This window comes from Vitis riparia, chromosome 8, assembly GCF_004353265.1.
Source record: "Vitis riparia cultivar Riparia Gloire de Montpellier isolate 1030 chromosome 8, EGFV_Vit.rip_1.0, whole genome shotgun sequence".
In the NCBI taxonomy this organism is placed as follows: Eukaryota; Viridiplantae; Streptophyta; class Magnoliopsida; order Vitales; family Vitaceae; genus Vitis; species Vitis riparia.
Window position 1 is genome coordinate 8,783,569 of NC_048438.1, and position 24,671 is coordinate 8,808,239.

Genomic DNA, 24,671 nt, shown 5'->3' on the forward strand with positions numbered 1-24,671 from the left:
AGCCTTTGACTCCAAAACTGCAAAAATCCACCATCAAACCAAAGATCAAAAAAGAGACCAGAATAGTGGGGTGTCCACAGTGGTCAGTAGTGCAATAGAGTTTGGATTGGATTTGGCATTTGATGTGAATACTGAATGGAGAGGAGAGGAAGAGGCAGCGGGGCAGACAGTGAAGTTGGGTTTCACGTGGAGGGTAGCAAATATGTGGTTGCTTAGCCATTAGTGGTGGAGACATAGAGGGTTGAATAAGGTATGCTTTTGGTTTGGTTTGAAGTTTGAAGCTTCAAGTCGCTATCTGTAGGCACACATGCATCTTCTTTTAACTCCCCTTAGTCAATACAGGTAACTGTTGTTCCTGTTTTGAGTAACAGAAACGCTACCTAACCCTAGTAAGTTGACACCCTATCTCCAACGTCACTGCTTCAGTTTTGCCCAAAGTTTTTGACTTTTTTTCTTTTCCTTTCTTTTCGTTCGACCGTATGTAACTTCAAAATACCTATACACGAAACTATATTTGTTTCTTTAAAAAATCAAATACAAATTTTTATAAAACCCACTTTTAAATTATCGAGTCCTTTTCATGTGCTCTAATCGATCAATCACCCATTTTTCTAAAAATTTAAACTTACAACTCTCCCTCTCATATGTAGCCTATATCAAGTACTAAACACAATTTGAATTTATATAAAATAAAATAAAACTCAATTTTAATACCATATTAGGCTATCAATTTTAGTTCAATATGCGTACTATACTCTTTAATAGTGACCATATAATTGACATAGCATTATCCAAAGCATAAGGATTATATTGTATTATTTGAATTGATATATGGAGGGAATTTGTAAAATTATTATATGAGATGAGGGTTAGGAATCGAAATTTTTTAATGTTATTTGTATTGCTATTAATAAGATGAGTATGAGATAGGGATGGCAACAAGGCGGGTTTTTTCGGGTACCCGTCCCACCCCTAATGGGACGGGGTTAAAATTTATTAAACGGGTTTGGGACGGGTATGGGATTTTTTTTTTTAAACCCGGGGATGGCCCCATCCCGCCCCATTTACATATAAAATTAATTTTAAATTTTAATTTAATTTAATTTTTAATTTTAATTTAATTTAAAATTTTATTTTACTATTTTTAATATATAGATAATAATAAAAAAATTTAATAAAATAAGTTATAAAAAATATAATAATTTTATTATTTATAAAATATATTTATTTTAATGTAATTAAAAAATTTAAAAGTAATTTTTAAAATTTAAAAAAAAAAAAAAAAAAAAAAAGTTCCCATACCCTCCCAGCCCCGTTTAATTTTTTAACGAGACGGGGATTGGAATTGTTTTTGCTAAACGGGGTGGGGTTGGGATAGGGGCTACCCGTCTCGAACCCGCCCCATTATCATTCCTAGTATGAGATAAGGATAAATCAAATTTAGATAAGTTTGTAAATTCTTTTGGTAATTTTCATTCAAAGCCTTTAAAGTTTTGGTCAATTTATTTGATTTCATTGGTTTAAAATTTTATTAAATATCTTTTTTATTTTGAGTGAGAGGTAATGTAAATAAAAATAAAAAATAAAAATGATAAAAGATGTATTTAATAAAATTTTAAACTAATGAAAATTAAATATATTTAACCAAAATTTTAGGAAAATTAAATGAATTTAACTCAATTTTTTTAAGGCACAAGCCTCCTATCCCAATTATATATATATATATATATATTTTAACATGTGAAATAAAAATTTCACTTCTAAAAAAATAAATTAAAAAATTTATGTTATTCACTTATTTATAAACTATATTTATTTTTTATTTAAAAAATAAAAATAAATTTAAATAATTGAGACAATGGTTAATTATCGCTAACCAGCTAGTAGTCATTTCTTATGTGAAATATTAATGTAGTTACATAATTATAATTAAATTTTAATTTTATTACGTTATGTAACGATTCGTACTCAACTGAATAAATATTGTCCGTTTTAAATTTAAATAAGTTATCACGTAACGACTTTAACACATATTTATTAGGTTAAGAAGAGTTTGAACTTGTATACCGCAAAAAAAATTCTCCAAACAAACATCTCACGAGACCAAACGAATACCCACATTGCGATTAGAGATCAATTTTGATATTATTTATAATAACTTACTTTCAATTGTATAAATATTATTCATTTTTTATTCAATGGATCTTTACAATTTTAAAATTCGTTTACAATATTAAAAAAAAATTCATACTTATATAGTGACAAATACTTTTTCTTCCATCCAATGTGTAATATCATGACTTAAGAAGTAGAGGTTAAACATCCAATGTAATAGATTTTTTAATTTTTGGGATTACATAAAAGGATCAGAAAGTTGTCATTAACTAAAAAATTTTCAAAAAATGAAAAAAGGGACCGGGGGGGAATTTGATCACCTGTGTCAATTTTTATTTTTTTCTTCAAAATATCCTAACGTGTTGATAATTGTTCTAATTTTTCAAAACTATCACATTGATGACTTAATAAATTAACTTGATTGAACTAAAAAATGAAATTGTAATAACTATTTATGAAAAAAAAATTCAACAAAAAAAACTAATTGATTTGATAAAAGGAATTAAAAATGATTTTTAAATTTAATTGAAAATATAATAAATATACAATTTTCAAATAAAAGCTTTAAAGAAATTTTCCCAAAAAATTTAAATAAAAAAAATAATTGAGATAAAATTTCATTTTAAAACTATAAGTTTCAATAATTTTTATAACTTAAAAAACTAGTTGGAGTCATGTACATTTAATATAATTTATAAAAAGTACACATAACAATTTAAGATACCTTTTGTGAAAAGTTAGCTAAATATAGTTAGCATTATTGGTTGTTTTATCATTATGAAAGTTGTATCCAAAAGTTTTAATTAATTTTATCATTTTTTACCAAACTCTGTATCAACATCCATGTTTTTATAAAATTGAATCATCGATGTTTTTGCAATAATACTTTGACTAATTTGATCATGCCAATAAAGGTAGCAAACTTAAATACAAAATAATCTTTCCCCCCAATGTATCAATGCAATCAACAAATAGTTGGGATGGAATAAGGGTCACCTCCTTGTCTCCCATAAGATTGGAATAGGTCTCACCTATCCCAAACTTGTCTCATCCATAGATTGATTTGATTTATTTTGTTTAAAGACTATTCATATATTAATATGATCAACAAATAGTAAAGATGATAATGGAATGAAATTAGGGTCACCTCCCTTGTCTCCCATAGGATTGGAATAGGGTCACCAGCCTTGTCTCCTGTAAGATTGGAATAGGGGTCACTTGTCCCCAACTTGTCTTGTGCAAATCTATCTTATTGACTTCCTTAACAAATAATAATGACTTATTTTTTTATGACATAATTTCTTTTTTTTTATTCCCTTATAGGAAGTTTATAATTTTCAACCATCATTTACTCTACTTAAAGAAAATTCATGTGTCAATATGATCCACGAGTAGTGATAATGACTCTACTAAGATGATAACAAAACTTGGCTTGACAGTTGTCTTGATGCAAAGATCAATAAATGTTTAAGACAATACAAATGTAGTTTTTCTTTAAAGGTGAATATAGTGTTTGAGATCATATGAATGTGATTTTTTTTTTTTTTTTATCTTTTTGTGAAATGCTTTAAAAGTCTTGTGCAAATCTATCTCATTGACTTCCTTAACAAATAATAATGACTTATTTTTTTATGACATAATTTCTTTTTTTTATCCCCCTATTGAAAGTTTATAATTTTCAACCGTCATTTACTCTACTTAAAGATAATTCATGTGTCAATATGATCCACGAGTAGTGATAATGACTCTACTAAGGTGATAACAAAACTTGCCTTGAAAGTTGTCTTGATGCAAATATCAATAAATGTTTGAGACAATATAAATGTAGTTTTTCTTTAAAGGTGAATCTAGTATTTGAGATCACATGAATGTGATGTTTTTTTTTTTTTTTTTAATCTTTTTGTCTTTTTGTGAAATGCTTTAAAAATCTTTCATTCTTTGTGTAATTGAACGGTGTTAGATGTACTTTTGATTGAATTCATCAATATTGAGTTATAATGTTATACTTATGGTGGATAAAAACTAGAGTGTTGGATAAATTGATTTAGAATGATTTAATTATTTAATTTAAGTTATTAAATATATAAAATATATTTAATAAAGTTATTTAATATTATAATTTAAAAATAATTTGTTTTAATTTTCAATTTTTTTATATACATGTCCATTTTAAAGATCATCAATTTAAAAAAAAAAAGAAAAAAAAGAATGCAAGACATTTTCTTTCTAAGGACCTAATTAACTCTTCTAGTTGGTCTTTTTTTTTTTCTCAAAAGGAAAAATAAAAAGCTTAACTTTTTATTCATTCAAGGTGGAAAAATTGTCTGGAAAAAAGTACGTAGGTTTCAGGAGAGGGAAAAGAAAATAAAACATCTATGTTGACTTTTGCGAAAAAGAAACGACAGAGGGGGGAAAAAACAAAAAACCAGCATTTAATTTTATATGATTTTGAAAAGATAAAAAAGAAAAAAAAAAAAAAAGAAGAAGAAGAAGAAAGGAGAATCAAAAGGCTTTTGGGTGGATGGAATAGGGATCTGACTTTCACCTTACTTTGAAGCCAAAAAAAAAAAAAAAAAAAAAAGAGAGAGAGATTTAGATGTGGCGAAGAGGTGAGTAGTTGAGACTGTAGACATGGCATCTTAAGAGGAAGCAGAGGGTGATGAGAGGATTGATTGATGGATAATCGGCTTCATGAGTCCTGAGTCATGACCCATCGCCATGACCGTACCTGCGTGCGTATTTATTTATTTTTATGTTTTTTCCCCATGAGATCACCAGCTTGAGACGTATCAGAAACACCGGGAACTGTCCAACCACTTCCAAATCATGTCCTTTCCCTCTTTTATTTCACTCTTAAGTCTTACCTGCTTTTCTTTTCTCTTTTCTCTTTTGCTTTTTGTACGGATGGTCATGCTATTCCCATATTCAACACATCCACATAAACACAATACCAATAATAATAAAATTTTAAAAATTTAAATTTAAATTTAAATACCATCTAATTATTAAACAAATAAACTTTAAAATATAGATTTAAATACTATCAAATTATTAAATAAATTATATTTTATATACTATATTTAATAATTAGATTGAATTTGGTCTTATATTACTTTATATATTAACCTTTCAATATAACATATTTATAATTTAATTAACATATTTATTTCAAATTCATATTAAGGAGACTAATCGTATACAAATTTCATCTAAATATGATTATATTCATCGCATTGAGTGATGCATTGTTGAATGAAATTCAATTCACAATGATAAAGACAGAATCATTCAATCAAACCTTACTACCCTAATTTTTATCTATCATAAAATCAAACTTTAACCTTAACATATTATGAAGACTCATTCGATACAAATTTCATCCAAATATGATTATATTCAACTCAGATCAAGAACATGTCATATTCGAGTCATATTGAGTGACATATGGTATCAAACCTTACCACCATAATTTCTACCCACATATTCCCCACAAAATCAAACTTTAATCTAAACAAAAAATTAGTTATAAAATCGTAGACCGGGTGCAGACCCATCATCCTAACAAGATTTTGATCCCTTCAGACTATTTTTAAAACTTTAACTTTTTGTAAAATATAGTGCAATAAAATTATTGAGGATTTTTAGTTTCTTATGTTTAGTGTATTCTCTAGTTATAAAATAAACAAACTGACAGCTCATACAATGGTTTTGAGCTTCGATTAAGCCACATGGGCCGAGTCTGGGTAGGTCTTGGGCCTACCCAGAAATTAGCTTTGGGCTAAACCTGAAGCACAGACCCTGTCTGCCTTATATAAACATACCATAGCCCTACCTGCTCCGACTTGACTTGAATTTGGAAGGTTGGATTTTAATTTTGCAAAAATCAAAGACATTTGAACCGAGGCTAATTTAACAAAAGAAAATTAAAATTAGTAAATTTTTCTTGACCTTGTTAACAATATGTGGTTATAATTTTTGGCAGATTAAAAATTCATATATTATTTTATTCACGCAAATGAATCACAAAATTTCATCAACCCCACAACACCCCAGCTTCGTGACACGTGGGAGACACGCGTTGATATACCACGAAGCTCTCGTCTTCTCTCGATACTTCATCCACCACGCGTCACCTGCTTCCATATATGTAAATAGAGACTCGGTTCTATAAGAACAAATCAGCCCCAGATCAATCCAGCTTCGGAGTTTAAGCCATGGCCAGCGATGAATTTAGACTGGTGTCACCCCAAGTAGACAACGAAGGAAGATTACCAAGAAAGTACACAGCTGAAGGCCAAGGTGCCCAGAAGCACATATCTCCGCCCTTGGAGTGGTACAACGTCCCAGATGGAACCAAAACTCTGGCCCTTGTGGTTCAGGACATCGACGCCCCCGATCCCAAAGACCCTATTGTGCCGTGGGTCCATTGGGTGGTGGTCAACATTCCACCGACCCTGAAGGGCCTGCCAGAGGGGTTCTCGGGGAAGGAGGAGGTCTACAGCGGCGATTATGCTGGGATTAAGGAAGGGTACAACGATTTCAAGCTGCCTGGGTGGCGCGGCACCAAGCTGTCGAGCCATGGGCACAGGTTCGAGTTCAAGCTCTATGCTTTGGATGAGGAAGTGAAGCTTGGAAACAAGGTAATATATAAGTGTTTGAGGTTGACGTGAATATGTGCGTTTTGCATGCATGCAATGCTATTTGGGCGGTGAATTTCTTGGATGATTCAATTGGAATTTGCAAGATTCGAATCCGATTTTCATTATTAATTTTTTGGGTGTACGCAGGTTACGAAGGATAAGCTATTGGATGCGAAACAAGGGCATATTTTGGGAGAAGCCGTCTTGATTGCTATTTTCTAGCTATTGAGTTTTTCTATATGCTTTGATTTTGTGTGGTTTTTTGAGGTGTGATATTAATGCGATTTTATAAAAATTTGAAGTTCCAATGTAATATCACTTTTTCTTTCCTGTATTTGTTTTTGGAGGACAATATCCAAGGGAGTAGCAGCAATCTGAAGGTAGCCCACACATATCACGTATGGACTCATCCTTGGGCCTTGGGCATATGGTTTCTGATGGCTACTCTTCTTTCAGTTTTTGAACTTGAAGCCTTTTAGGGAAGGAAAATTTTGATTCAAAGTCTAAATATCCATGTTTTTTAAACCGTTCCTTTTATTGAACAGACCACCTCTCTCTTTTCCTCCCAATTCGAAGTTGTAAATTTTTTTTAATATCTTATTTTTAAATAAATTTAAAAAATCATCAATAATTTTTTATATTCCATATAAAAATTATTAATAAATAGCTTCAAAATGTTGGGTGATATTTTGCTTTTAAATTATTCACAAGTTCAGCTTTCATTGATTCTTAATTCATAATTCATGTTTCATAAAGTAAGTTTGAAGAGCTTCTCCAATGACAGCTTTTGCTTGAAAAAGAGCGAGTCTAATACGTGATTTATCAAATACTTTAGATAAGGTATAGAATATCTTCTGTTCAGTTTTACTTTAACTAATTTTTAAAATTATTTTTTCTAAAAAAATTATTTTTAAAAACATAAATTACATAAAAAGTAATTATTTATTTATTTATTTTTATATTTTTCTATTGTTAAAAACAAAGGTTAAAAGCTACCAATTCTAGAGTGCCATCTTAGTATATTAATGTGGTTATCCAATCATATTAAGATCCGTGAAATTAATAATCAAAATTTTATATTAAAGAAATCTTATGAAGAATATTAATAATTTAATTTTTTATTCTTTTTAAAAGGGAGAATTGTGTTTTGGGTCTAACAAAGTTCAAAAATTAAGATGTGGTCCATATATCTTATATAATTAAGTCCAACACCTAAAGAAAGTCTGAAAATTGAGAAGAAGGATATTGTCTTTTATTAATTTCTAAAATACTTTTAATCTTTATATAGACATAGTGAGTGTGAATTTTAATTTTTTTTTATATTTTTTTCTCATTTTTTACTCCCTATTACTCATTTTTAATTTTTTCTTCCGATCTATATTTCTATTTTATGACAAATAAAAAGCAATAAGGTTTTTCTTTTTCATTTTTTCATTTTTAAAGATATTGAATCTTTTTACTCTTATTATAAGTAAGAATAAAAATTTTGAGATTTTTTATCCAAATATTTTTTATCTTTTTGTATTTATCTTTTAGTTTAATTTTTATTTTTTATTTTAAATTTATATTATCCTTTCATTTATACTTTTATCTTATTTTTAATTATTTTTTATATTTTCTATATTAACCATATTTAAAAAAATTTAAAAATATAGTATCACTTCATATATATATATATATATATATATATACTTTTAGCTTTTTAATTTTTAATGTTTTGTATTTAAAAAAATTTTAAAAGATAAATTTATTGAAAAAAATAACTAAGATATGAAGTTCTAATATTATATTAATAATTTTTTTTATCTAAATAAACTAATACAAAGTATTTTGACTCACAACAAGAAAATTGTCAATACAATTTTTTAGTGAAACTTTAAAAATTAAATTTCAAATAAAATATATTATGTAAAATTTTATCTAAAAATTATTGAAAGTGGTATTTAATTTTTTTTTATTGACTTTCAAACTTATTTAATTTTTTACTTGAAAGGTAATAGAACATGTTTACAAAAAAAAAAAAAAATTAGTTTTTCATTTTTTAAATAAATGAGTATAAATATATTAAAAGAGTTAAAGATAATCAGTTAGGGGAAATAAACAAACAAGTTTTTCAGAATCACTTAAAATCCTTCACAAATAATAATTTTGTACACTCTTGTACAGTTAGTATATTTATCATGTATATTTAGTGTAAATACCTTGTACAGTGACTCAAATTCCATATACCCCCTACTCAATGTGTAACCATAGGTAGATTAACCATGTTTTCATTGGTTTGGTTCAAAAAATAGTGGAAAATGGAAAAACAAAATTTTCTCTCAAACATCATTAGTGTAAATAAGTATTCGAATTGTCATATGTGAATCAAATAAAGTGCATAAGATGAGTGTATGATAGAGAAATGTGTACCTTGAGAGTGTGCAATTCTTAGATGACAAGACAAAAAAAAAATGGTCCAAAATTGATTGAAATATTTCACAAAGAATAGCCTTGTATACCCCTTGCATAGTTAGAACATTTGTCTTGTACAGTTAGAACATTTACCCTGTATAATTAGTATAACACCCTTGTACCATGTACAAATTTCATCCCTATGCATACATTATGTGCCAAATGTGATGTGTGAACCATGTTTCAAATGGTTTGATTTAAAAAAGGATATAAAACGTAAAAACAAAATTTTTTCCTAAACATAATTATTAAGGTAGTATTTGAATTATTAAATGCGAGTTAAATAAAGTACATGAAATAAAAGAATTTGTGATAGTAGAGCGTATAATCCTTAGATGATAAGAAAAAAAAAGGTTGTTCAAAATGTACAGTATTGTACACCCTTTGTACAAATTAGTGTAATAACCTTGTAGAATGATATAAATTTCATATATATGCATAAATTATATTCACATGAGTATGTAAACCATGTTCCCAATAGTTTGACATTTAAAATAATTAAAACAAATAAAAACGTTATTTTATTTTATTTTCAATGCAAAATGTAATTAAAAATAAGACAAAGAAATTACTTAAAAACTATTATTTAAGCCAAATTTATTTATTTATTTCCTTTTATTTTTGGAAATAAAGAAAAAAGAATAAAATTTTTATTTAACCATAAGAAATATAAATATAAGATCAGTAAGAAAATACAAAATTTATTTATTTATTTCGTTTTATTTTTGGAATTAAAGAAAAAATAATAAAAAATTGATTTAACCATAAAAAATATTAATATAAGATATGTTAAAAAATAGAAATAACCCCAAATTTATTTACTTATTTCATTTTATTTATTTAAATTAGAAAGTAATTTATTTTAATAGATCAAAAAGTGCATAATTAATCTATTACTTTGTTAATTATGGATGTATTAAAATTTTCTATTAAACAAAAAATAAATAAAGAAAATAAAATTAAAAGAGTAATATATATATATATATATATATATATATATATATATATATATATATATATATATATATATATATATATATATAATTGAGTTATTTAATTATTTTCCATGTAAAATATAGTCACACAAAAAATACATAATTGATCAATTCCTTTATTTAATTATAAACATATTATATTTTTTTATTTTATTATTAAAATAACTACCAGAAAAAAAATGGATTTCATATAAAAAATAGTACTAAACAAGGTTTTCAATTTTTATTTTTAAAAATAGTTTTCATTTTTTAATTAAGTGTTTTTTCAAAAAGAAAATATAAAAAATATAAACCATATTACCATTTTTCTAGAAAGTATTTTTTAAAATAGTTTTTGAACATAATTTTTCTTTATTTATAATTTAAATAGAAAATAATGCTGATTTTCGATTATTTATATAAAAAATTTAAAAACAATAAAAAATCCAAATTGTTAAAATAGAATTATTATGGTTACGTAAATAATGGTGTAATATAGACAAAAAAAGCTTATGTGAAAGGTAATTCTGTATTTTAGTCCATCACTATTTTATATCCTTAAAAGATAATATATAGAAATTTGAATGGTATACTGATCTCTTAATATCTTATATCATTTCCATTAATTATGTAAGTTATATGGACCAAATGTTAATTTTTGGACCCAAAACACAATTGTCCCTAAAATTAAACTTTCTTATTATTTTACAATTTTTAGTTTTGTGAAATAAAATTAATTTAATTAAGCAAAACATCCAAGAAGGGGTGAATCGAGTTTTTAAACTTTTTCGAAAACATCCTTAATAAAACAAGTAATAAAGCAATAAATGTAAGGAGATAAGATATAAACATTGTAAAATAAGATTTTATAATGATTTGTCAATTTCTTGATTATGCCCATTCTTCTCAAGCTTATTTTCAGTGAGGGTTTTACTGTATTGAAGCTTTCAAGCCTTTAAGTCTCCAATGACGGTTACAAATCTTTCTTCAAGTTAAATCCCGCATTCTCTCAAATGAAATTAAATTTTATTTCTAAAAATAAATAAGAATAATTCAAAGGTTATTTTTTAGAAACTACTTAAAAAAATATTTTCTAATATACCATTACCATGCTATAATAATAACATTTTTTTTTTCACCCAACAAATTCAACAAGATAGAGACAAAGATGGACTTAATAATATAGTTGGAATCCAACTTAATATATCGAATTTCAGGAGAAATAATCTTAAATTCCAGGAAAATAAAGGAGCCACCAAGCAATCCAATTCATGGGATGTGGATGCAACAAGAAGTTCCACTGACAGCGGAGACAGATAGGCAGGCAGAAGTGGGGCTCCTAAAACGACGACGTTTTGACTCTGCTGGCACTTTGGCACCGATCTCCCTCAGCCGTTATTACTCATCCATCCTGAGTTTTAGTAAAAAACTGTGATAAAAGGAGAAAAAAAATCGACTTGGAAGCTGTTGGGGGGGTGGGGGAAGATGAAAAGGGAAGAGGATTTGGAGTGGGAACTGAGGCCAGGTGGGATGCTGGTTCAGAAGAGAGAAGATGGTGATAATAATGGTGGGGTTGGCGGTGGCGGTGGTGGTGATTCTGGGTCAGGGTCGGCCATGATCAACATCAAGGTCTGTCATGGTTCTAACCACCACCAACTCCATGTCCCCATTCAATCCACTTTTGGTACTCCTTTAACCTTTTCCTTTGGGTTTTGCTTCTCAGGAAAGAATGCCAGAAAAAGGGAAGGAAAAATGATTCGATTTGGAATTGTTTTTTTTCCCCTTTCTTTCCCTAGAACCAAACGCGATCTCTTTGAGGTTTTGATGTGTGGATATATATAATTATGCATATGTCTGTTTGTGTGTTAATTGTTACGTGTACTAGATATTGGGGTTTATTCATTGTCTGGATTTATGCCCTTTTGGCTTTTAATGGTGGTATTCACCGTTTTCCCTACTGGTTTTCCCCTCTTTTCCACACAATCACCGAATGACAGTTATTTTTAAATTTTAAATTTTTATTTTTTCTGTGATGGGTTGCGGTTTTTGTGATCTTGTTCAAGCGAGGGGTTTTTTGGATGTTTTAAATCTGCCTTTGAGTGGATTTGGTTTATGTATGCTTTTAATTGACTATTGATTAAATGGATTTGGAGTTGATTTTGCCCATTTGTGGATGTGCTGGCCTGTGAGAGCTTTTTAGGTTGTTCTGAAACTTAATTATTGAGGTTTATTTTTCAAATTTATCTGTTATTGGGAGGGTTGAGATTTTCATGTCACTTTTTGGGTTTATGGTGATGGAACAATAATGTAATGCTCTCTTGTTCTTCAAAATAATTTTCCAATGAACTGCGCTTGGATATACAGGCTATGTTTTATATTCATTGAAATTGATGCATATTTGCTTATGGTTCTTATAATGGAAGGGGATCTGAAGAAGCGTCTTGTCCAAGAAACTGGTTTGGAGCCCAAGGACCAAAGACTCTTGTTCAGGGGAAAGGAGATAGATGATCAGGAGTGTTTGCAGCAGGTGGGGGTGAAGGATAGATCAAAGTTGTTGCTCTTGGAGGAAATGGCAAGCAAAGAGAGGAAGCTTGAAGAGGCGAGAAGAAGTGATGAGATATCAAAGGCATGTAAAGCTGTCGCTGAAGTCAAAGCAGAAGTTGATAAGCTCTTGGAAAAGGTGGTTCTGTTTGTCTCCTATAACCATTTGATCTTTGATCATGGATGCTGATTTGGGTTGCTTTATCTTGTAGGTGGTTGCCTTAGAAGCAACTGTGAATGGTGGGACTACTGTTGAGGACAAGGAGTTTGTTGTCTTAACAGAGTTGCTCATGAGGCAGTTATTGAAATTGGATGGCATTGAGGCTGAAGGAGAAGCAAAAGTGCAGAGAAGGGCTGAGGTTAGTAGCCAATGCCAGAGTGTAACTTTTTTTAGTTAAGATATTTTATCCTTGTTTTTCAAGCTTGTTGTATATTGTTTCCAGGATCATGAGTCCAGATTCAAATATTTCTTTACATATGTGGTTTGTTAGTGTGATTCTGATTAAGTTTCAGATTAATGCTTGCTTTATATGAGTTGATTTTTTTTTTTTTGCAAGATTAGCATATTTTACTTGCTGAGTATTATAATCTAAGGAGTACATGTAATTTACTTTTTATGATTGGTATCCAACCGTTAACGGAATAGTGGGACCTGGTGTCATTTAAAGTACTTAAATGACAGATTTATGAGGTATTAGATTCCAGTTATATTAAGAGTTTTGTTGTCCCAAAATTTTAAAAAAATTGTTGATGACTTCTTGTTTTGAAGAATTTATTATCCTAAAGTACTTAAAAGCAAAAAAAACAAAAAAGCCAAAGACAAATTTATTAAGCTAAACAAAATGGCACAACCAAAGTATGAAAGCAATAGACAGAAGGTGCCACACGGCAAAGGAAAAAGATAAACTGAAGAAAAACCTCCCTCTCCTTAACTAGAGCCCAACCAATTGATAAAGTCTTGCAAAGAGAAGGTAGCCACATCAATTCACTATTTATACCAAAGAAAAAAGAGAAGATAGGAAAAGATTTTTGAGTGCTTAACATGGTTGTTACACATTTTCAAATGATCTATGGTTTCTCTATAGTCCAAAAAAGTATAATGGAGTAGTCCTCCAAGTCTTCCTAAGAATCTTCCTCACAAGATTCCCATGCCATGCCAATGGAGTTTCTCTTATTGAAGAGTCATTATCCATTCAACTCCAAATAAAGAGAATAAGAGATGGTATATAACCCTTGTGTTATCACACTACAAGAGAATGTGATTAGTTGATTCTTATACATTTTAGCAAAGATAGCACCAATTCACCAGTAATTGTTTGTCAAGATTCTCCCTCACACCACTTCCTAGGCCCAAAGAAAAAAAAAACCTCTTTTTATTGGGTCTACAAGTTCCAAATATAAAGACCTCTGCTTCTAGTTCCTCATAATAATGGAATGTTTTGATCAATAAATTTTCCATCCTTACCAACTCAACAATTCTAATTTCTCTTGTATCCTCCCAAGAAAAGACCCTTCATCTCCAGCTTCCAACTTCCAATCGTGGAATTATCTTTAGAAAGAAGCGTTTCAATGCTCTACCCCAACTTGATACCTCCTCCGCATATGCAGCACAAGCTTTCTTGGAAGTAGCAATGACAAAAAAAGAAGAGGAGGGACTCAAGGGCAAATCACCACACCAAACATCCTACCACAAGTTCACTCTCCTTCCATCTCCCACAACTAAACTTGTTCCACTTCCAAAGTTCTCGTCCTCTCCTTATGGCTTTTCACAAGCCCACCTCAAGCCCACTCTTCCCACTTTTGAACGCCAACTTCATGCTTCTTCCCAAACTTTTGATCAACAATCAACTCCACGATGACTCTCTTCCTGAGGCAAATCTCCAACTTCATTTGCCGAGCAAAATTTTATCTAGAATCGATAAGGCTTTGATACTGCCCTCTTTTTCTTATCCAAGCAAAAAACCAACCAATTCACTAAACATGGATTTTTTCAAGGGATTCATCTTCCAATGGGAATCCCTCTAGATCTTCTCCAATCTCAATTGCACCTTATTTGGAATATCAAGAAGAAACACAAAATAGACTAGCAAGTTAGACAAAGCGCTCCTTATAAGTCTACCACTCTTTTAGAATTATTGTTGCTTCCACATTGCTAATCTTTTGTGAAATCTCTCCTTAATTACATTCCAAATTGTTGAAGACTCGGAAGGTGCTCCTAAAGCAACACCAAGGTGGGTGACTAGGAACTTTCCAATCCCACATTGAAACAAAAAAGCTTATTCCTCCACATCTGGAACGTACCATACAGGAAGTAATATTACTTTTCCCAAATTAATTGTCAACTTTGAAACTTCTGTGAACCATATAAAAATCTAGCTCAAATACACCAAACTTATTTTTTTGATTGGAAAAATGAAAGTAAATATATATAATCCAGTGCCTTAATGTACACCAATTTGTACTATACAATTGATGGGTAGGTATCATAGAAAAGGAGTGTGTCATATGCAAAATGAAGATGAGAAATCCCTATCCCCTTCACCACTTCTCTCTCCCACCTTAAATCCCCAATTGTAGAAAAAGAGTGTATCATAGAAATCCCCAATTGTTTTGGACATGTATCACAGAAAAAGAGTGTTTCATTTTCCAAAAGAAGATGAAAAATCTTTATCCCTTCACCACTTCTCTCTCCGACCTTAAATCCAGAAATTAATCTTCCTGTTATAACCTTTCTAAAAAAACAACTGAAACCCTTCATGACCAACACCAACAAATAGGGAGAAAAAGCATCACCCTACCTCAACCCTCTTGTACTCTAGAAAAAGCTAATATAGGCATCTTCTTTACTAACACAAAATCTTGCTATTGAGATGCAAAACTTTATCCATTCAATCCATCAGTAACCAAATCTCATCTTATCTAGCTCTACCATTAGGAAACTCCAACTAACATGGTTGTGAGGCTTCTCAATAGCCAACTTACAAATTCCAATCCCCTGAGGCGGATAGGAAATTTGTAAAAAGCTTGAAACTCCTTCCTTAATCTTAGGTGGTGTTTGTGTTTTGGCTTTTTGCTGAAAGCAATTTAGTTTTAGAATTTAGGTTGTTTGTTTTTCTACTTTTTCATGACTTATTATAAACTTTTTACTAAATAGAAAAAGCCAAATTTAGCTTTTTCTAAATAGAAAAAATAACATATTGGTTTTTTTTACTTTTTAATACTTAATAGAAATAAAATACTACAAAAACAAATAACCTAATATTTAACACTATTAAGCATTAAGGTTCTATTTAGAATTAAGTAAAAAAACAAACACCACCTTAGTCTTTCCTGAGCCATTCATCATTTCATATGATTTGAATGATTTGATGTACATTTTATATCATATCATGCTATAGAATTTTTGTTCATTTGTCAATTAGGTAAAAATTGTCAGATTTGAAAGTGAATTGGACATCTTCCCCTGAGTTTAAAGAAATCCCTTGTTGGATTTTTTTTTTTTTTTGGTTTTTACGGATAGATGAGGACTACTGATACCAAAACAGGATTGGGCTGTGGTATTATGTATATGTACCAAAGATTGATATTGGTAGAATAGTCATTGAAGCATATGCAAAAGATTGATGTTGGTGGAATATCAATTGAAGCTTTTAGATTGTGTGCTTATGGATGTCAGAATCTGTAGAAAAAAAAGAACTAGAACTTGCAGAGAAAAATAAATAATTTGAGAGTTATGAATTGAAGGAAGGCACACATCTATTTCACAAATGAGAATGCCGATTTATAGGCTTACAACCAAACGGAAATTGCAAAAAAATCTCAGCTACTGTCAGATTTTATTGGTACTACTACTAACTGAAAACAGAAAATTATGGAGCAAGAATCTGATATGAAACAATAACAAAGCTCGGATTGGAAGGTGGACATTGGAAGGCTGCAATTGAACCAAATCAGCCTTCAAGAAGCAGGGATGCTAGAGCTCCATTTCTTTGAGGCGAGGTGTAGGCTGCTCTGATGGATATGAACGGGGATAAAGCCCTAGGTCCAGATGGCTTCACGTTGGCTTTTTGGCAAAATTTCTGGGACTTTGTGAAGGAGGAGATATTGGACATGTTTAAGGAGTTCTATGAGCAGAATATCTTCTTAAAAAGCCTCAATAACACCTTTTTGGTGCTATTACCTAAGAAAGGAGGGGCCGAGGATCTAGGGGACTTTAGACCCATCAGTCTCTTGGGGGTGGGGGGCTGTATAAACTGTTGGCCAAGGTTTTGGCCAATAGACTCAAAAAAGTGATAAGAAAAGTGGTCTCCCCTGATTAGAACGCGTTTGTTAAGGGAAGACAAATCTTAGATGCCTCTCTAATAGCTAATGAGGTGATTGATGCTTGGCAAAAAAAGGGTGAGAAAGGGCTAATATGCAAGTTGGATATTGAGAAGGCGTATGATAACATTAATTGGCAGTTCCTAATGAAGGTCATGCAAAAAATGGGGTTTGGTCCAAAGTGGCTGAGTTGGATGTGGTGGTGTATTTCCACAGCTAAGTACTCAGTCATGGTGAACGGAGTCCCAGCTGGTTTCTTCTCAAGCTCGAAGGGGTTGCGCCAAGGGGATCCCCTTTCCCCCTATCTTTTTGTTATGGGAATGGAAGTATTGAGCGTTTTAATCAGAAGGGCTGTGGAAGGGGGATTTATTTCGGGGTGTAATATTCAGCGTGATAGAGGGCGGGCTGTCCACATTACTCAATTGCTCTTTGCCGATGACACAATCGTCTTTTGTGAGGCAAAAAAGGAGCATTTAACGCATTTGAGTTGGATTTTGTTTTGGTTTGAAACCGCATCAGGGTTAAGAATTAATTTGGCTAAAAGCGAGATCATTCCGGTAGGGGAAGTGGAAGAGGTGAACGAGATGGCAGTGGAGTTAGGGTGTAGAGTGGGGCAGCTGCCTGCAGTCTACTTGGGGCTGCCATTGGGGGCGCCAAATAAAGTCGTTTCTGGGTGGGACGAGGTAGAAGAGAAAGTGAGGAGGAGACTTGCCCTTTGGAAAAGACAATATATTTCAAAGGGTGGGAGAATCACTCTTATTAAGAGCACAATGGCAAGCATGCTAGTGTATCAAATGTCCCTTTTTCGCATGCCCAAATTTGTGGCAAGGAGGCTAGAAAAATTGCAAAGAGATTTTTTGTGGGGAGGGGGAAATCTGGAAGGGAAAGCTCACCTTGTTAAATGGGAGGTGGTTTGTGGGGATAAGGAGAAAGGGGGGCTTGGAATAAGGAAGCTAACCCTTTTGAACAAAGCTTTACTTGGCAAATGGATTTGGAGATTTGCTTGTGACAAGGAGGCTCTTTGGAAGCAAGTGCTTATGGCGAAGTATGGACAAGAGGATTGCGGTTGGAGGACAAAAAAGGCTGTGGGTGCGTTTGGAAGGAGATTTTGAAGGAAGCTGGATGGTGCTGGGAAAATTTGGTGTTTAAAGTGGGGAAAGGCAATAAAATTAGGTTTTGGACTGATCATTGGTGTGGGGATACAGTGCTGTCCCAGAATTTCCCGCACCTCTTTACTTTGGCAGCTCATAGGAAGGCGACAAGAGAAGAAATGTGGGACCAGAATTTTAGAGGAGGAGGTTGGAATTTGAGGTTCATTAGGGATTTTAACGATTGAGAATTGGATATGGTAGGCAACTTGCTTCATGAATTGAGGGGCCACAGTATAACTTTGGAGGAAGATTCGGTTTTTTGGAAGGTAGGAGGTAATGGGCAGTTTAGAGTAAAGGAAGTTTACAACTTGTTGGATAGGCCTTTGACGGTTGCTTTTCCGAAAAATAAAATTTGGGTGGAGAGAGTTCCATCTAAAATTGTGTTCTTTGCGTGGCAAGCCACTTGGGGGAAGATTATGACTCTTGATAGACTCCAGAAGAGAGGGTGGCAGCTCCCCAATCTCTGTTTTTTGTGTGCTTGTGAAGAGGAAAATGTAAATCAGATCCTTATTCATTGTACAGTGGCCAGAGTGCTGTGGGACTTAGTTTTGGGTTTGTTTGGGGTACAGTGGGCATTTCTTGAAACTGTAAAGGAGGTTTTATTTAGTTGGAGGGGTTCCTTTGTGGGGAAAAAAAGGAAAAAACTTTGGAATTCCATTTCGTTATTTATTTTTTAGACGGTTTGGAAGGAAAGGAATAGGCTAGCTTATTGGGGGGAGTTAGTTATTCAGAAAATTAAATATTATTTTGTATGTAACATTTGGGGTTGGGCTAAATTGTATATGGGAGAGGAGCCGAACTCCCTTATAGGATTTCTAGAGTGGTTAGCTTCCAGATAAGGGGTAGTGGGTTTTTTTTGGTTTTTTTGCTTGTGAGGCCTTAGTAGCCTTGTATACCCCCGTATACTTTGTGGCTTTTTGCCTTTTTTCTATGAATTCTGTGCTTACTTATCAAAAAACAAAGACTAAGTCTAACTAAGACTTTCAAACTTCAGAGGCAAACTCTCATGAATTCTAACAATGGAAACTTTAATTTGGAAGCTCCAATAAAATATTGAAAATATCTTGGAAAAGAGATTACACTTGGCTATATGTACTATGAATCTCTTGGGTTGTGAATGATATGAAGCTCATTATTGGTTTGTTCAGTTCATATTGGTTGATTTGGCCTGAGCTCAAGTCAACCAAAGCTTGGACATGAGCTCTACTTCCCACTTCAAGCTTGGGTGTTGAAGGTTATAGGTGAAATCAAGCTTCTCAATGAACTGAACCAAGGTGGCTCATTAACCTAATCCAACACTTGTTTGTCTGTTAGGATCTGGCATGCCCATCTTTACCAATCAAGTTAGTGGCTACATCATAACATTGATACTCAAGAGATTCTTTATGATTCTTTGTATGTACAAGTGGCCTTGCATCATTCATCCAAATTCCTGTAGAGAAGCATTATTCGTTGAACTTTTTCTTTTTAATTACATATATGTGTGTATGTATGTGTGTGTATATATATGTGTGTATATTCTTTTGGCCTATCTTACCTCCTCTTTGTTTTGAACCTAAGTGGAAGATTGATTCATTTGACTGAGAAGTTTCAATGAGCTTCAAATCAAGCTGAGTTGTTCATGAGCAACTCTCATTCATTTTTTAGCTCTATGATTCTTGCATTAATATGTTCAAAACATCCTTTGCCAGAAGTCTCATCTCACTGTAAGTTTGTCCCACTTGGTTTAAAAGTTTGAAGTTAATGCTGGAGCTGATAGACCTTTACACTTGCTTTCCCTCCTTTCAGGTTTATGCTATTAATAATCCAATTTTACCTCCTTGTCCTATGACATATCATTTATTGTCGGAAAGTGTGTCATATTTTTATTTAGTTCAATTACTAGTTTCATAAGAATTCCTTTTGATAAAATATTGTAGAGAATATTTCCTATACCAATGTTTTCTTATTAAACAAGGAAAAGTGTTAGGAATGTCTTTAAAAATACTTTATGCCATCAAGGGAAAAGTTATGAGATGGTGATGTATATGGGAATTATTGATGGTAGAGATATAAGAAAGAGATGGGAAAACCAATGGAGCAGGTCTTGGGTTTAAAATGTGAATATTAGGAGTAAGGAATTATGAGATTGCTTCCAGGCTTGAGTTTTGATCTATGATAGAGCAGATTGATTATCTCACAAAATATGGATGTAGACATGGTCGGTTGAACCATATTAAATCTTGCGTCTCCTTGTATGTGTGGATTTGCTTTGTCTTTACTAATATTTGGAAAGTTAGTTAAAACATTTAACTGGCACAACAAAGTGGCATCAAAAGCTTCTGTTGTGACAACAATCATGGGGAGGGAAGGTACATACTTCGTGAGCTGATTATCTTCATGCTCAAATTTTGGTTGGGTTCTTAATCTAGCTTAGTGGTTCTGTTGTGATATCTAATGGTAGTGAAAAATTTGTGGGTCAGCCTTTTCAGATGCTGAGACTTTATGGTCTGAGTTTGTCTTTTATGTTTTCTGGAAAGTATGAAACATGGAATTGCACTTTTGTCAGTACTCCCCTCTATAAATGGTTAAAAGTTAAGTTAGCTTCTGCCTTTCTAGTAAAAATGTCTGTTGGCCATACAACTTGAATCACACATATTGCTAATAAAGACTGCTGACCAACTCAAATCCCCGACCAGGTTCGACGTGTCCAGAGCCTTGTGGAGATGCTAGACACCCTGAAAGCAAGAAACTCCAATCCATTTAGCACTAAGAGCAATGCGGTGTCAGTGACAACCAAATGGGAGACATTTGAATCTGGACTGGGAAGCCTGACCGCCCCACCCCCAATGCCATCTTCCACAGCAGTGAATCAGGATTGGGAAACATTTGATTAGTCTTAAGCCTCCCGCATTGTGTGGTATATGGAACTTGGTAAGGTATACAAGTCGTATAATATAATATGGTACCTGGAATGAATTTAATATTGTTGTATGCTTCATTGGTAGTTCATATTTTGCTGTGGGGTACAGACCTCAAGACTGTAAATGAAACTTCATTTTACTAGACCGACAATTGGTACTCATACCATGGATTTATTGAATGTTGAACTGCTTATTAAGCATATTACTTTTGTGCCTTCAATTTCCTGCTATTTCATGTATTTCATATGATTGCTGAAGGATATACGTCTCTTTTCCTTGAAATCAAGAATCAAAGCTCAAAGCCTGAAGCGTTTTGCAGCTGCATATTATTGTATGTAGATTTTTCTCTTGCTCCTTGTCCAGCAAGAGCATAGGCTTCTTCTCCATGCGCTGCATCATCCCCTATTATGAGGTCTTCCTCAGACATACGAAGGGGTATAAACTTGCTAATCACCAGGAGGATGATGGATGTAACTATTACATTCCAACCTATTATGAAACTTGCACCAACCAACTGCTTCAGAAATTGGACACCGCCCCGACCACCATAGAAGGCCCCTCTGGAATTGGGTACCACTATGAATAAGGCAGAGAGATCTGGATGAGCAAAGAGTCCCGTAAGAGCCCCACCCAAGGTTCCAGCCACAGCATGAGTATGGAAGACACCGAGGGTGTCATCAATCTTCTGCAGGAAAGGGAGTTTCCTACTAAGACACATCATGGTGTACCAGGGGACACTTCCAGATGCAATGCCCATTATCAATGCAGCCCATCCCTGAACAAGACCTGTTGCAACCAGTGTCAGGAACTAAGGAAGTGGTTAAGAGAAGAAAGTTCAAGACAGAGCTGTTAGGAGGTGCCCCACTCTTACCTGCACCAGGGGTGATGCAGACCAACCCAGTTATCATTCCCTGGATGGCGCCAATTACTGAGGGCTTCTTGAAGAAAAACGTATCCCAGAAAGTCCATACAAGGAGACTGGTTGTTGCGCATATATGAGTATTGAGAACTGCAAGGGAGGAATCGACATTTGCAGCAAAAGGGTCACCTCCATTGAAACCTGTCCACCCCATCCAAAGAATACCAGCACCAGCCAGTGCCAGTAGAAGATTGTTTGGTGGGAATTGTTCCCGGTCTACCTGCAATCTCGGCCCCACCTACAGAAATTGAAAAAGAGAGATAGCTTAGTCTATATTTATATATCTATGTATGAGCACAGAGAGATCCCACGTACCCAATAAGCTGCTGTGAATCCTGCAGCACCAGAAGCTAAATGGACGACATAACCACCGGAATAGTCCATGATGCCCCATTGGAAGAGGAAACCGCCGCCCCATATACTGAAAGCGCCAATGCTGTAAGCAAAAGTAATCCATAGTGGTACAAAGGCCATCCAAGCTTTGATGCTCATTCGACCCAGCACAGACCCAGCAAGGAGTATCACAGTCACAGCAGCAAAAGCAAACTGGAAGAAAACCATGGTAGCCATGGGGTACAATGGACTAGCTGCTTGCGCTATAAAATCCCCATTTACATAACGTGTCGAGGGGAGAGTAGCTCGGGGGATTAAGAAATCTTGGGAAACGGCAAGGCCTGCTTTGCCCCAGAAAGGTAGAAGGCGATGGCCAAACGACATCTTGTAAGCCCAGAGGACCCAACAAGGCATGACTGCGGCAAAGGCATAGAGGGCCATGAAGGCTGAGTTGAGTGCCCATTTCTTCTTGACAAGGCCAGCATACAGGATTACCAGTCCAGGCATGCCTTGCATGGCCACCAGGGCGGCAGAGATCATCTGCCATGTGTTATCACCCTTGTTTAGCCAGTCAGGTACAGTGGGGAGCGATGTCTGGTATGCTACCGGAACAACAGATGCAGCTGCCATTGCTGAGTCTTGAAAAAAGAAAAGTCTGAAATTAGCCCCTAACCTTCACAGAGCTCAAACACGAGCACTTGCTTATATAGATTCCAAACATGTTTTAGAGTGTGGCTGTGGTGATCCATGTCAGAATCCAAGCATGAATCTTCCTTGTTGAGCGGTTGTAGCTGTAGATGACACAGACTAGGCCGGGGTCCTACCTTGTTTGGCGTGAATGATGCAATCCTCAGATCCCATTGACCAAAAGAGTGAGACTAGGGTGAAGCAGCTTTTGTGATGGGATTGAGTTGCAGTGTGATGAGCATCAAATGGTGGATCTAATCCTGAATATGGTGTTAAGCTTCTTAATGAATATACCCAAGTCTTTCTCCACATGGGAAGATTCTGTGAGATTCGCAACCAAGTCAAGATCCTTTTAAGTCAAGAAAAATGGGACAGAGGCTAATTAATGTGAGTAGTCCTTGGTTATAATGTTCAAAGCTACTTGGGGTCTGAACATGGAAAACTCTGCACATAAAAACAATGGAATATGTTCTGTGGGACACAAGGTGTTTTGTCTATGTTGTGAGTTCGGAGAATCATAAGTTTTTCTCCATGCTGGGGTAGAATCACAACCTCATAAAATGAGCCCAGTCAGTGCAGTTTCAATCAGTGAGAAAGATAGGCTCTAAATTGTCTGATATTAAGTTTATTTCTTTTACCTCTTGATTGTTTCTTAAAGAGCGAACAGTCTTACAGGTCCCAGATTCCTAGAGTAGTCTGTTTTCCCACTAAGCTTTTTCATTGTTGCTATTCCAGCTATTCAAATTTGTTGTATAGGACTCCCATCTTGGTGCAAATTCATGATGATCAGAATTGAATTGTGACACCATTATTAGATCAGAACCAGGGAACTATATCACAGAGAATTGGCCTTAAATTAGAGGGTGATACCCAGTTTGAAAGATGACTCGATAGAACTAAATTACTGAAATTTGAGTTGAGTTTTTTCTTCATTTTTCCCACTTTTCCCAGTCGTCTGAATACTTCAAAGCAAAGACCATTCCATCAGACTTTAATATTCTCTTCTTTTTCTTATGAAGTTTGAGGATTAAACAACTTGGTTTAAATCTTAGGATTTAATATTGCAGATCTCCAGGAGTGGGAATCAAGGAAACCGCCATTTTTTCAATCGTTTAATACTAAATTATGTGGCACAAATGGCTTATAAATAGAGGTCCTGGATCTAGTATCCAACAAAATTTTAATTTATTTGTTAGCTTGTACTATCTCATTGCATACACGGTGATAAACATCTATTCAAATCCAAGTGCAGAAACAATAGGCATTATAATAAAGATTTACAGAATAGGAAGCCAGCTTGGAGAATCAATCATTCAAAGAAGCAAGTCAACAAAGACTTTGTGGCCTGCGTGACCTTGATGTCCGCTCGGCAGTGACGAGGTATGAGTTGAGTGACCTAGAAGTGCGGTCGACGGTGACAAGGTGTGAGTTGAGTGTTCTGAGGAAGATCTCCCTTGGTTAGCCTTTTACCGAAGATCACTTTCGATGACGTGACAAACAGCCTATATAGGAACTTCAGAAATTTAAGTCCCGGAATAAGGAAGGTATGATAATTAAAGACACGGTGCAGGCACCAACCGCCAGATTCATGAGAAAAACGGAGCCACTAAGAAGAATTTAAACTCAAGGATCTT

The 24,671-nt window shown here is 33.5% G+C and overlaps 3 protein-coding genes across 3 annotated transcripts; 2 read left to right on the top strand and 1 right to left on the bottom strand.

The window, feature by feature from the left end:
- The first annotated feature begins 6,329 nt into the window (after positions 1 to 6,329).
- On the top strand, positions 6,330 to 7,063 carry LOC117921300 (UPF0098 protein CPn_0877/CP_0992/CPj0877/CpB0906-like). The gene is made up of 2 exons (XM_034839157.1): positions 6,330 to 6,755; positions 6,903 to 7,063. The coding sequence occupies exons 1-2, from the start codon at positions 6,330 to 6,332 to the stop codon at positions 6,975 to 6,977; spliced, it is 501 nt and encodes a 166-aa protein (XP_034695048.1). The 3' UTR covers positions 6,978 to 7,063.
- Positions 7,064 to 11,645: 4,582 nt separating this feature from the next.
- LOC117920440 (BAG family molecular chaperone regulator 4-like) lies at positions 11,646 to 21,303 on the top strand. Its single transcript, XM_034837973.1, has 4 exons — positions 11,646 to 11,867; positions 12,607 to 12,863; positions 12,937 to 13,083; positions 20,874 to 21,303. Exons 1-4 carry the CDS (start codon positions 11,669 to 11,671, stop codon positions 21,069 to 21,071), a joined length of 801 nt encoding a protein of 266 aa, XP_034693864.1. The 5' UTR covers positions 11,646 to 11,668; the 3' UTR covers positions 21,072 to 21,303.
- LOC117920439 (ammonium transporter 3 member 3-like) lies at positions 21,150 to 23,205 on the bottom strand. The gene is made up of 3 exons (XM_034837972.1): positions 22,333 to 23,205; positions 21,970 to 22,255; positions 21,150 to 21,884 (listed from the first exon to the last, which is right to left on the bottom strand). The coding sequence occupies exons 1-3, from the start codon at positions 22,978 to 22,980 to the stop codon at positions 21,388 to 21,390; spliced, it is 1,431 nt and encodes a 476-aa protein (XP_034693863.1). The 5' UTR covers positions 22,981 to 23,205; the 3' UTR covers positions 21,150 to 21,387.
- Between the last annotated feature and the right edge of the window lie 1,466 nt (positions 23,206 to 24,671).